At 50.6% G+C, this 14,588-nt stretch overlaps 6 protein-coding genes across 6 annotated transcripts; 2 read left to right on the top strand and 4 right to left on the bottom strand.

Annotated features, from left to right (window-relative positions):
• Positions 1-56: 56 nt before the first annotated feature.
• On the bottom strand, positions 57-1,298 carry F9C07_9053 (phytoene/squalene synthetase; the record flags this gene model as incomplete). Its single annotated transcript, XM_041293320.1, has 2 exons — positions 57-1,047; positions 1,105-1,298. 2 exons carry the CDS (start codon positions 1,296-1,298, stop codon positions 57-59), a joined length of 1,185 nt encoding a protein of 394 aa, XP_041148222.1.
• A 404-nt stretch (positions 1,299-1,702) lies between these two features.
• F9C07_9052 (putative DNA excision repair protein) lies at positions 1,703-5,446 on the top strand (the record flags this gene model as incomplete). Its single annotated transcript, XM_041286571.2, has 1 exon — positions 1,703-5,446. One exon carries the CDS (start codon positions 1,703-1,705, stop codon positions 5,444-5,446), a length of 3,744 nt encoding a protein of 1,247 aa, XP_041148221.2.
• A 274-nt stretch (positions 5,447-5,720) lies between these two features.
• Positions 5,721-7,522, bottom strand: F9C07_9051 (putative solid-state culture expressed protein; the record flags this gene model as incomplete). Its single annotated transcript, XM_041293319.1, has 3 exons — positions 5,721-5,863; positions 5,938-7,287; positions 7,363-7,522. 3 exons carry the CDS (start codon positions 7,520-7,522, stop codon positions 5,721-5,723), a joined length of 1,653 nt encoding a protein of 550 aa, XP_041148220.1.
• A 745-nt stretch (positions 7,523-8,267) lies between these two features.
• On the bottom strand, positions 8,268-10,228 carry F9C07_9050 (putative GTP binding protein; the record flags this gene model as incomplete). The annotated part of the gene is made up of 3 exons (XM_041293318.1): positions 8,268-8,557; positions 8,610-10,122; positions 10,175-10,228. 3 exons carry the CDS (start codon positions 10,226-10,228, stop codon positions 8,268-8,270), a joined length of 1,857 nt encoding a protein of 618 aa, XP_041148219.1.
• Positions 10,229-11,028: 800 nt separating this feature from the next.
• On the bottom strand, positions 11,029-11,519 carry F9C07_2234733 (putative U6 small nuclear ribonucleoprotein; the record flags this gene model as incomplete). Its single annotated transcript, XM_041293317.2, has 3 exons — positions 11,029-11,106; positions 11,234-11,326; positions 11,394-11,519. The coding sequence occupies 3 exons, from the start codon at positions 11,517-11,519 to the stop codon at positions 11,029-11,031; spliced, it is 297 nt and encodes a 98-aa protein (XP_041148218.2).
• A 160-nt stretch (positions 11,520-11,679) lies between these two features.
• On the top strand, positions 11,680-14,380 carry F9C07_1711394 (mitochondrial ATPase expression-domain-containing protein). The gene has a single exon (XM_041286570.2). The coding sequence runs from the start codon at positions 11,840-11,842 to the stop codon at positions 14,072-14,074; it is 2,235 nt and encodes a 744-aa protein (XP_041148217.1). The 5' UTR covers positions 11,680-11,839; the 3' UTR covers positions 14,075-14,380.
• The last annotated feature ends 208 nt before the right edge of the window (positions 14,381-14,588 follow it).

Below are 14,588 nucleotides of genomic sequence, written 5' to 3'. Positions count from 1 at the left end.
CATGTTAGATATACATAATCTTATATAGTACACTTGGATCAGTATCATACATTATACTACAAACTCTTCCGCTTATAAGCCATGTAGGCTTTCCAGGGCAGTTTCCAATCCGAGCGAAGAAGCTCAGGCCTAAAGATATCAAAATCGACACTCTGCAGCCTATCCAGCCACAGACGTGTACCCACCGCAGGCATGAAGACACCGAATGCACGGTTAACCTCATCCAACGGCGACTCCTGCCGCTGCTCACCCAAGACCTCATACTCATGCCCCTCCTCCCCCTCATGCTCAAAGTCATGCCCCACATCCTGCCCAGCACGCAGGTTACTCAACATCTGCTGAACAGTAATCAAATGATCACTCGCCCGCGTTGCAACTGTAAAGACCGCATCCCGCAGCCCAGGCGCCTCAGCCCCAAGCCTGAAAACCTCTTCTTCTTTCACCCCCGCCTGCGCCATAACATCCAACGGAAGCATCACAGCCCCCTGCCTCGCCGCGCCACCAGCCTGTTGACCACCCTGCTGACCTGCCGCGCGCGCCGCAGGAAACGCAACCAATGGCAGCCCCCGCAAAACAGCCACAATCCCCGCCGCCTTCCCTACATGCGATGCGACATGATCCGCCGTAACAGAGGCCATGGGCAACGCCGAGAGCGTGAGATACATGAGCGTGGAATACGTATTCTCAGCGTAGGACTCCAGCGCCGCAATATCGGGATACGGATCATTCGTTAGACCGCGTTCACGGGCGCTGATGAGCCGTGTTAACCAGCCTTTGCTGATCCGGGCGCGGCCGTTGGTTCGCTCGTGGAGGTCTGCGATAGCGGAGGAGAGGAGGATGGCGATGGGTTCTTTAGGCGGAGTGCCGGCGAGGATCTTTGCGATTGATTCGCGCCAGAATTGGAGGCGCATGAGGCCGATTGTGTGGGAGCTTGTTGTTTCTGGGATCATCGAGAGGGAGACGTTTAGGGCGCGGAGGGCGAGGTAGAATTGTTGGGCGTGCCGTGGGATGAATGTGTGGAGGGTGTAGGAGGGGCGGTCATATTTACTGCGTAGGTGTTAGATAGATGTTTGTTTTAAAGTATGAGATTGGATTGAGCCGTACATGAGGAGATCAGAGCAGTATTTTTGTGCTGCTTGGATTTCGTTTACTGCGGCTGTTGCTGGACTTGCGGTTGGTCTGGAGTGGCTGAAGTGTCTCCTTTGGGATGTTTGAATTTGTCGGCAGCCTAAGGAGAGACGGTTTATTTGGCGGCTTGCGCCGCGTGTGGGCTGGAGCATTTCTTTGAGTGGTGACATGGTGATGGGAGGAAGTTGAAGGGTCTCTTTTGTAGTGGCGGTGGCTATTTTGCGGTCGAACTAGAAAACCCCGGAGAGAGGATGAAATAGCATTGCGGGTACGCCGTACCTGATTCAAGGTGGAGCTGCGTCAAACAATTAGCTAAAATGACAATAGAAGGATAAGAGGTAATAGCACATACATTTCCCTAACCCGAGATAGAAGATATGCTGAGGGATTGACAATTTTGCCCTTTTGGGACCAGCAAAAAATGACGTCGGCCCGTGAGTTCGCGTATCTCCGGCGCGTCCTCCGCGCCAATCATTCATCCAGATTATTAACTATGCGAGCATCAAAGGATTTGCGCGCCCTGAAACCCCTGACAGGAATTTTTTCTCTCACCTACTAGAGCGGCGGTCGCTACATGATGGAATCGGGGGATATTAACGACCGTCCCTTGAAAAGGAGACGTTTTTTCGTCGATGAAGAGGAGGACACCAAGCCTTCTCCCATTGACTCTACAGCTGCATCCCTCGACGCGTCTACTCCTCGTTCCACTCACGATGATGAACCACCGGTCATTCAATCCCATGGTGTACAGCTTGGGGATGCAGCAATTTCGGTAAACGGAGAGGGAAATGGGTATATACGAGACGATGATCAGCAGACCACGAGCTATACATCGCCACAAGAACGAGAAGGGGAAATCTCCGGAGATACTATAGGGCAAGGGCCAACTTCAACGATACAAAATGGTGCACTACCAGGAATTCAGGAGGAGCGAGTGACAACAGAAAACGTACCAGCACAAGAGGACACAGATGGATTTGACACGGAGGTCTTTATTAGTATCATCGGGGAGCGTCTCTCATCAGACACGATACGCAAGATTCGGAGTGTAGCTGGCGGTGATCTAGAGAGGGCGATTAACGTTTATTTCGATGGTTCATGGAAGTCACCCTCTGGTAGCGCAAGGAACCAAACCACGCTGATATCCCAACCAACGCTGTCCACACGGTCTACGCCTGTTAATCAGACATCTATGTTTGGGAATGGGCCAGCAAGGAAGGGGAGTGGTGCGCCGGCTGACATTGCACCCCGAAATACCTCCCAACCCTCGATCAGATACGTCGGTGCCTTCGGCGTAGGTGCCTGGGCGACTCGGAGTGGAGTGGGGTTCATCAAACATGGAGATCGTGTTAATATTGAGCGTGCAAGGTCGCAACCGGTTTCGAAGCGTGGCCGTGGAGGGAGGGTTTTCACAAATAACAGAGGTGACGTTCTAACCCGCTTCACCAATCAGGCTGGCCAGGAAATTGGAAGACTTCCTCAGGAGACCGCGGCATGGGTGTCCACTTTGCTTGACCAAAAAGTCTGTAAGCTCGAGGGAGTGTGTGTGTTCGCACCGGACAGAGTCCGCGTGAACGACACTATATACCTGCAACTGTGGTGTTACTTACGTATAGAGGCGTTTCAATCCGGCATGCTCGATAGCTCAATCGATGATAATCGATCGACAAACATCTTCGAAGAGAAAGAAAGTACCGAAGAGAAGCGGTTACGACTTCGCCAGGTCGCTCTGGTGAAGCTCTTCGATGAAATCGGTCTGCAACCGACCTCAGCAAACGACATGACGCTGAAACATAAGAAGGAAGGCTTGCTGCGTGCAGTGGAGATAGCGGAACAGTACGATAAAAATAAAAAGGAAAACAAATCCAATAACGACTCATCTGAAGATGAAGAGTCCCCGGAACTAGAGGAAGGTCAACTTGATACTCTATACAAGAAGGCCCAGACTTTCGACTTCAGTATGCCGGAGGCAGACCCTCCGCCGACATTCTCGTTGAGCCTCCGAAAGTATCAGAAGCAAGCCCTCCACTGGATGTTAGCCAAGGAGAAAGATAACAAGTCCGCTAGAGGTCCATCAATGAACCCGCTGTGGGAAGAGTATGCGTGGCCAGCTAAAGATGTTGAGGATAACAACCTTCCGACTATTGAGGGCCTTGATCACTTCTACGTCAACCCGTATTCCGGAGAGCTTAGTCTCGACTTCCCCGCACAAGAACAGCACTGTCTTGGAGGCATCTTGGCTGATGAAATGGGCTTGGGTAAAACTATCGAGATGCTTAGTCTTGTTCACTCGCATAGAAACGTACCTCCCGGCCAAGCAGCAGATGGCCCAAGCTCTGTTTCCGGTCTAGCAAGGCTACCTTCCTCATCCTCTGGCGTGGTGCCTGCTCCTTACACTACTCTTGTTGTTGCTCCCACTTCTCTTCTTTCGCAGTGGGAGAGTGAATCCCTTAAGGCCTCTGAACCAGGTTCCATGAAGGTCCTAATGTACTACGGTAATGAGAAGTATGTGAACCTCAGAGAGTTGTGCGCAGCAGGTAACCCTACTGCTCCCAATGTAATAGTCACGAGTTACGGAGTTATCCTTTCAGAATATCGACAGATGTTGTCGTCAGCAACATTTTCAGCTGCTGCCCCAGGTGGTCTGTTCTCGGTAGAATTCTTCCGTGTCATTCTTGATGAAGCACACCTTATCAAGAATAGACTGTCGAAGACGGCAAGAGCTTGTTACGAGCTTAAAGCGACTCACCGATGGGTCCTGACGGGGACACCTATCGTTAATCGCTTGGAGGATTTGTTCAGCTTAGTACGGTTTCTCAAGGTTGAGCCATGGAATAATTTCTCCTTCTGGAAAACCTTTATTACTGTGCCTTTCGAGTCGAAGGACTACGTACGGGCTCTCAATGTGGTACAAACTGTTCTTGAGCCTCTAGTCCTCCGACGCACCAAGACGATGAAAACCCCAGAAGGGGAACCTTTAGTACCATTGCCACGTCGGACCATTACAATCGAAGAGGTCGAACTCCCGGAGCAAGAAAGAGAGATTTATGATTATATCTATACCCGAGCCAAACGTACATTCAACGACAACATCGAGGCAGGTACCTTGCTGAAGTCCTTCACGACAATCTTCGCTCAGATTCTCCGTCTACGCCAAACATGCTGCCATCCAATTCTAACCCGCAACAAGACCATCGTAGCAGACGAAGAAGATGCAGCGGCGGCAGCCAACGATGGCAACGGGTTCAAGGACGACATGGACCTACAGGAGCTTATAGACCGGTTCACAACAACAACAGAATCAGCAGACTCCAACCAAGGCCAAGAATCTTCCAACAAATTCACCACCTACGCATTAAAACAGATTCAGAACGAATCTAGCGGCGAATGTCCCATCTGCTCGGAGGAACCTATGATCGACCCAGCAGTAACCACCTGCTGGCACAGCGCATGCAAAAAATGCCTAGAGGACTATATACGCCACCAACAAGACAAGGGCGACTCTCCCCGATGTTTCTCATGCCGGGCCCCAATAAGCAGCAGAGATATCTTCGAAGTCATCCGCCATCAATCCCCAACCACCACGCCCACAGAAAACGATCTATACAGCAGCACGCCTCCATCCAGCACTCAACCCGCACCCCGAATCTCCCTCCGCCGAATAAACCCCCTCTCCCCTTCCGCCCACACATCCGCCAAAATCCACTCCCTCATCAACCACCTCCACCGCGTGCCCTCAAACACCAAATCCGTCGTCTTCTCCCAATTCACCAGCTTCCTCGACCTAATCGCCCCCCAACTGGATAAAGCGGGAATCACCTACGTCCGTCTCGACGGAACAATGGCCCAAAAAGCCCGAGCCGAAGTGCTCGCCCAGTTCAACAAAACAGAAACCTTCGACCAAGAAGAAATCGAAGACGCAGAGCGAGAAGACGACATCAATAGCCCCTTTACCAGAAAACCACTACCAACTAGGAATGGCCACGCATCAGCGAGCCCCAGTCCCAGGGTTCTTCTTATCAGTCTTCGGGCCGGTGGCGTGGGGCTTAACCTCACGGCTGCTAGTAATGTGTTCATGATGGATCCGTGGTGGAGTTTCGCCATCGAGGCCCAGGCTATTGATCGCGTTCATCGTATGGGTCAATTGAGGGATGTGGCTGTTACGCGATTTGTTGTTAAGGATTCGATCGAGGCGAGGATGTTACGGGTACAGGAGCGGAAGATGAATATTGCTGGGTCGCTAGGGTTGAGAGTTGGAGGAGATGGAAATGAGGATAAGAAGGAGAGGATCGAGGATATTAAGATGCTGTTTGAGTAGATTTAAGCATCTTGCCCGGACATATACGTATGGAGGATAATACTTCGGCGATACTTCTGCCGGATATACAGTGTTTACCCTGGTTTAGCATAATACCCTCACTCTAGATATAATGCACTGGTTAGGATTTAAATAGAACTTGACTTCAAGTAAAAGGTATCTTCCATTATTGTACAGACTATACACTAAACTAATCCGCGAGAACTAACAGTACACAAACAGGTCATCAAGTTTTAATCGTCACACATCACAATCTGCAGGCCAATTTTTGATCTTAGGACTTATGAGGGTGAATAACCTTCTCCACCTTCTCCTTGATATGAGACAAAGTGCCTCCCGAATGGGAACTATCCTTAGTATGCTTCTTCTCAGAAGAATCCGCCTTGTTGCTAGCGCCAGGCTCACCAGCTGCTGCAGCTACACCTCAACAGTTAGCCTCATCCATTTCCCGGGATCCTTGTGGAAGAGAGAGGGTTAAAGATATAACTTACCAGGCTTATCATTATCCTCGGCCTTAGCAACCTTTTCATCCTGCTTCCAGTGCTCTCTGGGCTCAGCGACAGAGGGACCGCGAAGAGCCTCCTTGCTCACATGGTCAGTCTTGGGCGGGAAACCGACATTCTCGGGGGCATCATCCTTCTTGGATGGCTTAGATGTGGATTCCTTCTGGGTGCTGCTTTGGCCCTCAGCTGCAGTGGTGCTTGGGGTTCGTTGCTCGGTGGTAGACTTAGATTCCTGGGGCGTGGAATCGGCGATGCCGGAGCTGGGATGTCTGGCTTCGGTACTGGTTGCTTCCTCTGCAATGCTGGATCTTGGGTGTCTAGCCTTGGTGCCAGTGCCGATAGACTGAGAAGAGCGATCGGGGATCTGAGACTGGCTTCCGTGGCTAGTAGTAGAGCCCAGGTTTCCGGATCCCTCTATCCCGGTGGTAGAAGTGTGAGTGCCAATGGGTTGAGAGGACCGGTTGGGAACCTGAGTCTCACTTCCTCCGTACGGGTTTTGGGATCTTTCTAGACCGGAGGTAGAGGTGTGGGTGCCAATAGGCTGGGAGGACCGGTCGGGGATCTGAGTCTCGCTTCCTCCGTAACTGGTCGTGGAGCCCAGGTTTCGGGATCCCTCGATGCCTGAGGAGGGGGTGTGGGTGGTGTCTTTCTCGAAAACAGGCTTGTGGGTGGTAGAGGCTGGCTGTCTGAGACCGGTTGCCTGGGCGTCTTTCTCCAGAGCCGACTTCATAGGAGAGGTCTGACCGGTAGATGTGGTGTGTCCAAGACCAGATGCCTCGACGCCCTTTTCCAGACCGGATTTCTGGGTTGAGGGGTGTCTCAGACCGGTTGGGTGAGTAGTGTCTCCTCCGAGAGCTGAGGTCTGAGCGGAAGTGGCACCTCCAAGGGTACCAGTGTGTCTGAGACCGGGTGTGTGAGAGTCATCTGGGAGAGCAGATGACTGAGCAGAAGTTGCCTCTCCGAGACCACCTGCGGACCTCTTGTAATCAGATCCGGCACCAGCGACACCAGCAGCGGCAGCCTCAGCACCCGTCGTCAAAGAACCCTTGTTAAGTCCAGAGGTCCTGTCGTGGTGGCCGTGACTGAGACCCGAGGTCTGGCTGTGGTGGTCAAGGTTGGATCCCAGGTTCCTCTGTTCTGGGACTCGGTGTGGCTGGGAACCGTACTTTGCGGCGGTTTCGCCGATGGGGTTCAACTCGGGTTGCATAGCGGCTGGGCCACTTGCTGTCTTATTGGTGCTGGACTTAAGGTTTGAGGAGCGGTCGCCGGGAGTAATTGACGAGAGGGCCTCGGGCACGAGAGCTGTGTTCTTTTTGGTCTGGGGAGCGCCGGGTTGCTCTGGTGGTATGTTAGTTAGATATGTATATGCGATATAACGATACAGGGGGACGTGTGGTCCATTGTGATACTCACCAGAACGGTTTCCGGCATCGTAAGGATCAGTAGCAGTTCCTCTGCCTTGAATTCCAGAGATTGGTTCCTCGCCGTGCTGGGTCCATTGCTGCTCAGAGGACCGGTAGTCGTTCCTGAGAGAATCGGCGGCTGTGTGCCAGGCTTTGTCGAAGGGCTCCATGATCGTAATGTGGAAATGGAATTGAGTTTAAAGAAGTATGGGGAAGTAGAGCTAAATAGAGCTAAGAACTAGAAGAGATTGCTTGTCAATTGCTTGGTGAAGTAGTAATAAGAAAGTTTGATGATCTTGATCACTTGGCTGCGTCTTCTACGGGGTATATATCAGTTCTTCCTTCACCCACGGTACGTCAGAGGCAGTGAAACAAAGGAAGTCTGATATCCGGCTCGATGACGATCAGCGCAAGAAGTTTCCAATGGTGAAGGAGATCAGCTGTTCGATGTCATCATCGTGCTAGAGTAGGCTGATGACGTCACCCGCCACGGGAGGTTGTCCTGAAAGTCAAGGCCTCAAATCCACCCTCGCAGCCAATAGTGGCCTGTGTTTCACACAAAAAATAGAAACAGAAAAGTAAAATGAATACGCATGCACATGCTCCCATTGAAGTCATTGGACAAATCACCTAGACATGATATAACCATGAACCGTTGGAACCCTCAATGATGACACCGCCTGAGTCAGCAACTCCATGAATGTACAATTGACGTATTGAGTGAAATCCCAGCCATTGTCCATGTAAGCCCTTGCAAAAATGACCCAATTGAAAAAGAGAAAGAAAAGGAAGAAAAAAAAAAAGAAAAAAAAAGAAAAAAAAAACAAGGCAAGCACTGTCCACGCTGTGGTGGTAACGCTGTACATCAATCAAACAAAACCTATAGATCGCTCGCCCAACCGTGTATGCAAACTCTTAATTGGTGTTCGCCTCCTTAGCTTCTGGGTTCAGAGGGTTGTTAGGATCGTATCCAACACTTTTCACAATACCCAGTCCCTTGGTCTTTCCTTCACGGAAAAGTACTCGGTCTCCAGGCGCCAGAAACTCTGGGCGTTGCACGAAACGGAAAGCCACCAGGGCACGATCACCCGTTCTGATGAAGGGACGGTCAATGTCAATGACAGAACACGTTTGACTCACGGCCCCAACATGCAACATCGCTTGGTACCGGGGCTTGATAGTAGTAGCATGAGAGAGAATGAGAACTAGATCCAGTCAGAGTAAGCCCTACACAGGTGACACAGCATGTGGTCCTACCTTCCGCAACGAACTCCCGGTAAACCTTGGGAGGCTGGTCCAACTTCTTGAGAACAACCATACCCTTTCGAACCTCTTTCCTTCGTACACGCTTCAACGCGAACGATCCAGACTGTCCTGCAAAGCAGGCATTGACAGATATCCGTTTCCGTTCGATGGACTTAATCGTGGTTGTAGTGAATTGTCCAAGTGAATCAGGGCCAACAAGCACCGTATCACCCGCGTGTATCACCCCTGACTTGGCCACTCCCGATACCACTGTACCTACATGTGGCACGGAGAACGTATCGTTGATAAGCAACTCAAACGGCGCGTCGGCATTGTAGTGGCCACGATGGGGAAGGATGTTCAAGAAAGTCCGTACCAGTTCCAGATTTTCTCCGGTCACGTTGGACACTTGGAAGATAGGGCAGATCCGCTGGCTGACAAACTGCGTTGCCGTGTTGATGGTCTGATCCATGTCTTTCACAAAGATGGGTATCTTGCGAGCGCCAGGAGACTTGAGGATTTTATTTAGTTGAGACAAGGTCTCCTGGAGAATTTGTGGGGGGCAGATATCAATCTTGGTAACAATGATCATCACAGGAACGTTCAGGGCCAAAGCAATTCCCAGATGCTCTTTGCTCATACCGATCAAACCGTTGTTGGCCGCAACCATCAATAAGCAGTAGTTAGGGCTGCTGCTCAGCATGCCGAAGACCGTAGTTCGCAAGTATCGCTCGTGACCGGCTAAATCGGAGAAGGAGATGACCTTGGCAGACCGTTTCCCTATCTCTTCCCAAGACAGTTTGCGGCCCTGAGCGCTGGTTACGATCTCTCCGCGACTGTCGAATCCCATAATCTCCATGCCGACGGAGCTGGTCCGGCCGCTCTCGATTTCATGTTTATGTCGGAAAAGGTTGACTCGAGCTTTACCGCGACCATCATCGAGGTTTCCCTTTACGAGAACTCCGAGCATGGTACTCTTACCAGCGTCCACGTTTCCCACAACCGCTATCCGGAGCTCAGCCATTTCCTCCACGGTTTCTGCTGGCTGCCGGATGAGGAGCTTGCCGCAGGAACCCTTCATTCGATCATTTCTGACCTGGGATTCCTCAGGGCCTCCCACATTGTAGGTGACAAGTATACGGCAGTGTGCCGGCAGCGTTCCCGCCGCCTCCTGTACGCGCTGCAATGCCGTTTCCCATTGGGTCAGATCAAAGCCCATGGACTCACCACCATCCTCAATACCCACGTCAAATATCGCTTCACCATGACCTTCATCGATGCGTGTCTGTATAATGCTTCCCAGTATTTGCAGACTGTCCTCTTGTTGATCACCAGTATTCAACAACAAATCTTTTAATCTGGTTGGTTTCGGAGTGTCCGACAATCCTAGCTGGTCAAGGATCTCCAGCTCTGCATGATCTTCATGAACTCGGGATACACTGGCAGTAGAGTAGCCGCTGTCGCTAGGAGCAACAGAGCGATGCGATTGCTGCTTTTCAGCGTATTCTGCGAAATCGCTGAGCGCCTATGCGTTGACAGTCAGTAGGTGGGGCAGAGGCAAGGGAGGAGAGGTGTACAATCTCGCCTCTTCGCCGCTCCTCCGGAGTAAGTTTCGGTCCAGCCGGGGCCATGCTTGAATATTTGGTTATAGACAATGAGAGTGTTGTAGAAGTGAGACTATTAATACACGGTACTATACGAGCTGTATGGTCGGATAGGTGACGGTTCGCCTCTGGCGCATTCAGATACGTATTCGTGTTATCATAATTTCACGATGGTGGACAAAGAGGTTGGGTGGAAGTGACGGTGGATGACCGCGTTAGCTGATACAGAGCGTAACAAAGAACTCAGGGAAAGAATTAAGAGCGTTTGAGGGGCTAAATAGCTAAAGAGATTGACGTGGTATGAGGCTGAACTGAGACGTGTGGAGCGGATTTCGGGGAAGCTTTATCGATAAATGGGCGAAGTCACCGCCTGAGTCATAGCCCCAGAACAGAAGCACGACGAATACCGTGGACCACAACATGTAAATAGTAAATTATTTATGACATAAATAAATTGAGTCGCTTTAAAAAGATGTGACTCAGGTCGCATGCCATGAGGGAGTCATCATCTGATGTTTAGGCTCTAATCACTTCGCACATGACGTCTGTTTAACCAGTGCCATGCCTTACTAGTAGTCTTCGTCGATGACACACTAAAGACCCAGGAACCAGGATAAGACTATAGTCCACCACTCTGGGGCCATCGCCCGGCTTCATAGTTCCCTTCCTTATGCTCCAGTATGTAGGAGAGTCAATAGTCTCCTGAGAGCTCGGGGTTCCATTCCGACAAGTCCATCATCCACTTTGTCCATCCGATCGAATCTTATCAGGCTTGCGGGGATATTAAAACGACGGAGTCTCCTGAGAACGGTATTAATTGGCTTGTCTTAAGTTAGGATCAAATGTGATGGTAGTTGTTCCGACGCACCTCGCACAAAGAGCATTTCCTCCTGTCTTTTGATCGTCTGTAGCAAGCGATATATTAGCCATAATCGTCCGGAAGGAAATCCATATTCGAAAGAAATTATCCCATCGCCAAAGGCGCAGATAGTATCGGAGAATATTGGATCAAAGCTAAGCATGGCGACGTACTCGAATTATTTCTTCCTCGTTCTCATCCTCCTCTACCACGTAGATGGTCTCCTCCACATCTCCCATCACCAAGTTGCAATGGCTGTCGTATGCCTATCAGAGGACGCTAATCAGCCTCAAGATCGAGCCTTAATAAGATTAAGCACAATAGGAGACTTACATGGAGACGACCCTTAAGCTCGCGATCGCCGCGAAGCTTGACAAAAACGATCTCATCGAGGGAGAGGCGCACCAGATCCAAAGGTTCGGAAACGGACGTGGTGCCCGCATCTTCCGTGTCGGCCATTTTTTTTTGATTGAGCGAATGAAAGAGAAGAGGGGGAAAAGAGGGGGAAGATTGAAAGGAGTTACTGTAGCAGTAGCCGAGGGTAGTAATTGAACCTAAAGCAAAAGCTGTCGCGTTCAGGCCGTGTCAAGCAAATCAATTTCACTGCAGCAAATGAGGAGAAGCTGCAGGGATTCGTCGCCAAGGCGGCACCAACACGAAACAGACACCTTCAAAGAGGTCGGACAAGCTGTGCACTTTGTCCTACTCAACTTCTTCTCTTTAAACCTCAGGGAGGACCTCGTTTGTGGTGGAAATTTTTGATATCTTCAACGGTCTCGATGCGGGGACTCGTACTTGCAAGTGAGAGATTTAGCTCTCTCTTGGTGGTTCCCTCGTGCGGTCGCAATCGGTCCACTCAATTCGCTCTTTGCGCTGGGCCCACTCGAGTGATAGTACCCGCCCGCGATTCCACTCAGTGGAGGTCCTTCACCAACAACATTCCCAGAGATGCTTCCTGGAATGTGAATAATGACCCCCCGAATGATCGGAGATCCTCTCGAGCCCGTGTCGCAAGCTCCCGGCTGAGTACGACAAGTATTCTAGAAGGTGGTGGCAGTCATTATGACCACGTACCCCACACCGCTGATGTGGTACTAAGTACCGACGAGGACCTGAGTGCACTGAAGGCAACATTCTATGAGATTATACAGGATGGCCAACCTGATCAGGTTATGGACGCTCTGCTCGATCCTCGCAACGAAGAGTTGGTTGGTTCGATGCCTCAGACCGTATTCGTTGAAGTATTCCATTTACTATCTCCCGCTTACTTTGTGGTTCCCTATCGCGAGATCCACCGGCCGATCCATCCAAGTGCCGCGAAACTCAAGAGATTTGAGTCGCTAGACTCCATCTTCGATGATTTTGCGACCAAATTGGCTACGGTGGTTTCAATTCGACGGTCGGCCGGTCAGGCCCTTGGTCTAGCAGAGTACACTCACCTGCTGGATTGTGCACGGTCCATTGGAGATGCTCTCATGGCCGATTACATTTGGCATAGCATGACAGAAGACGAAGTCGTTCCAGACGTCACATGCTACAATTATTACATGGAAGCCAAGGTCTGGGACAAGGCCTATACCGGGCGAGAGAGATATCACACACGGATGACGCCTTACGCTTATCGGCACAGAAGGTTTTTCCATCCAAATGTTGGTTGGCAGGGCTACCGTACCGCTGAAAAGAGCGTTCGAAAGGAAGTGCTCCAGATATTCAACAGGATGACCGAACAGGGGTATCATGGTGATGAGGTCACTTTTATCAATGTGATGTTGGCATCTAGCCGTGTGGGCCATGTACAGGGGATGAAGAACGTGCTCAAAGTAGCGTGGAATGTTGACATCGATGCGCTCGCGACACTGGATCCGTCTGAATTACCTCCAGCCACTAGTTATGACCGATCGTCTCCTCTGTACCCTTCAAGTCGCCTCCTGTTTGCAATCGCCCATGCTTTCGGCACGAACAATGATATTTCCGGTGCATTGCGAGCTATTGAGCTCATTTCAAACTCGTATGATATCCCTGTCCCGGAAACAGTCTGGCTTGAACTGCTTGAGCGCTCCTTTGTCCTATCACGGAATCGGTTCGGTCCTGACGCCAAGCGGAATTCATTAGGCAAAGTGCCTCCGGAGTTTGTGAAGGGTGTATTCGAAACAATGACGTCGAGCAATTTCAATGTTCGTCCTACAATCGATGTGCATCGTATCCTTGCAAAGACAGCATGGGACCAAGCCAGGCTGTCGGAATTCCAACAGCACATGTGTGCTGCTTACGACCTTTTGCGAGAAGCCAGACAGAAGCGGAGGACAGCGAGAGACATTATCGAAGCTTATCTAGGAGGGGCTTCCCGACGGGGGTCGCGAATTGACACGACGCTTTTACAATCACGAGGGTTTGCCGAGGCGGTACACACCTACGACGTCCTCCGATTGCGCACCGCCCAGCAGACCATTACTATGGAACGCTTCGCGAGACTCCTCGTTACACACAAACGGTGGACAGGCCGCGACAATCCGGTATGGGAACGCTGTCTCCTCCCTCAAATGCTTGAGGAATGGCAAGATTTTCTACCACAGTCCTTCCAGTACCGCGTCAGGGATGGCCAAGTCAATCTCCTAGGTGCGACGCACTGGGGCCAACATAGATTGACACTCCACAATAGGGTTGCAGTCCGTCGACCTACTGCGGAGAACGGCGTTGTACTAGACGAGGAGGCCGTGGAAATGGACGACGACTTCGTCTGGGCGCAGTATCTACGTTCTAACCCGGATCTCGACTTAAACGCCGCGCCACTGAAGCGGCTCTTCTCCGGAGTGGTCGAGAGGACCCGCAGACCCAGGCCTTCTACCCTAGATAGAGGATATGTTTCCGAGCCCCAAAAGCTGGACTCTGAGGCCGACGAACTGTCTGATCTGCCGGAGGAAGAATATGCCGGAACACAATGGACTGCACAGAGACAGAAGGGAAGAGAAGCACCGGGCGTTATACCTGGGACCTTTGACATGATATTTTCTTAGCTTCGCTTCATTTTCCTTATGTTTGTTCTTTTCTTTTTTCTTTTCTCGGTTTTATTCACGTCTTGAACGATCCGCACAGTCGGGTTGATGAGCTGCTTATTCGATCAGTTATGAAACCCCTGATACTTCGGTATGTTGTTCAGCATCGGCCATATACCCTGTCTATAGTATTTGTTGCCAATCGAAATATTCTATTTGTCTGCCAATGTGCTTTGCTTCGATATACCATTAGTAGGTCAATCGCGTATCATATGCAAATGTACCCAACATATACTCTCCCCACGTATAGTAAAGGATAACGCTGTAAGAAAAAACGACATTTACCAACATACTAAGCCTTAGTGTCAAGCATTGATGGACCTTTAAATCTAGACAGTAAATTTAATCTCCTATAAACTTATAGTCGATTTTCAGTCACCCTAGGGTTATTTTTGATTATATACAGTAAGCCATGCAGTTCTGATTGCGCATCGCCCTAATAAGATGGTTGGTTACTTTTGCTCAGTCAATATAC

The sequence above is a fragment of the Aspergillus flavus genome, chromosome 5 (genome assembly GCF_009017415.1).
Source record: "Aspergillus flavus chromosome 5, complete sequence".
Classification (NCBI taxonomy): Eukaryota; Fungi; Ascomycota; class Eurotiomycetes; order Eurotiales; family Aspergillaceae; genus Aspergillus; species Aspergillus flavus.
Note: the sequence above shows the minus strand (reverse complement) of the source record. Positions and strands in the feature narration are given on the sequence as shown.

Bases quoted from the DNA above. Each gene is read 5' to 3' on its own strand.
- F9C07_1711394 (XM_041286570.2), top strand. From the start codon at position 11,840: ATGCGGGGACTCGTACTTGCAAGTGAGAGATTTAGCTCTCTCTTGGTG.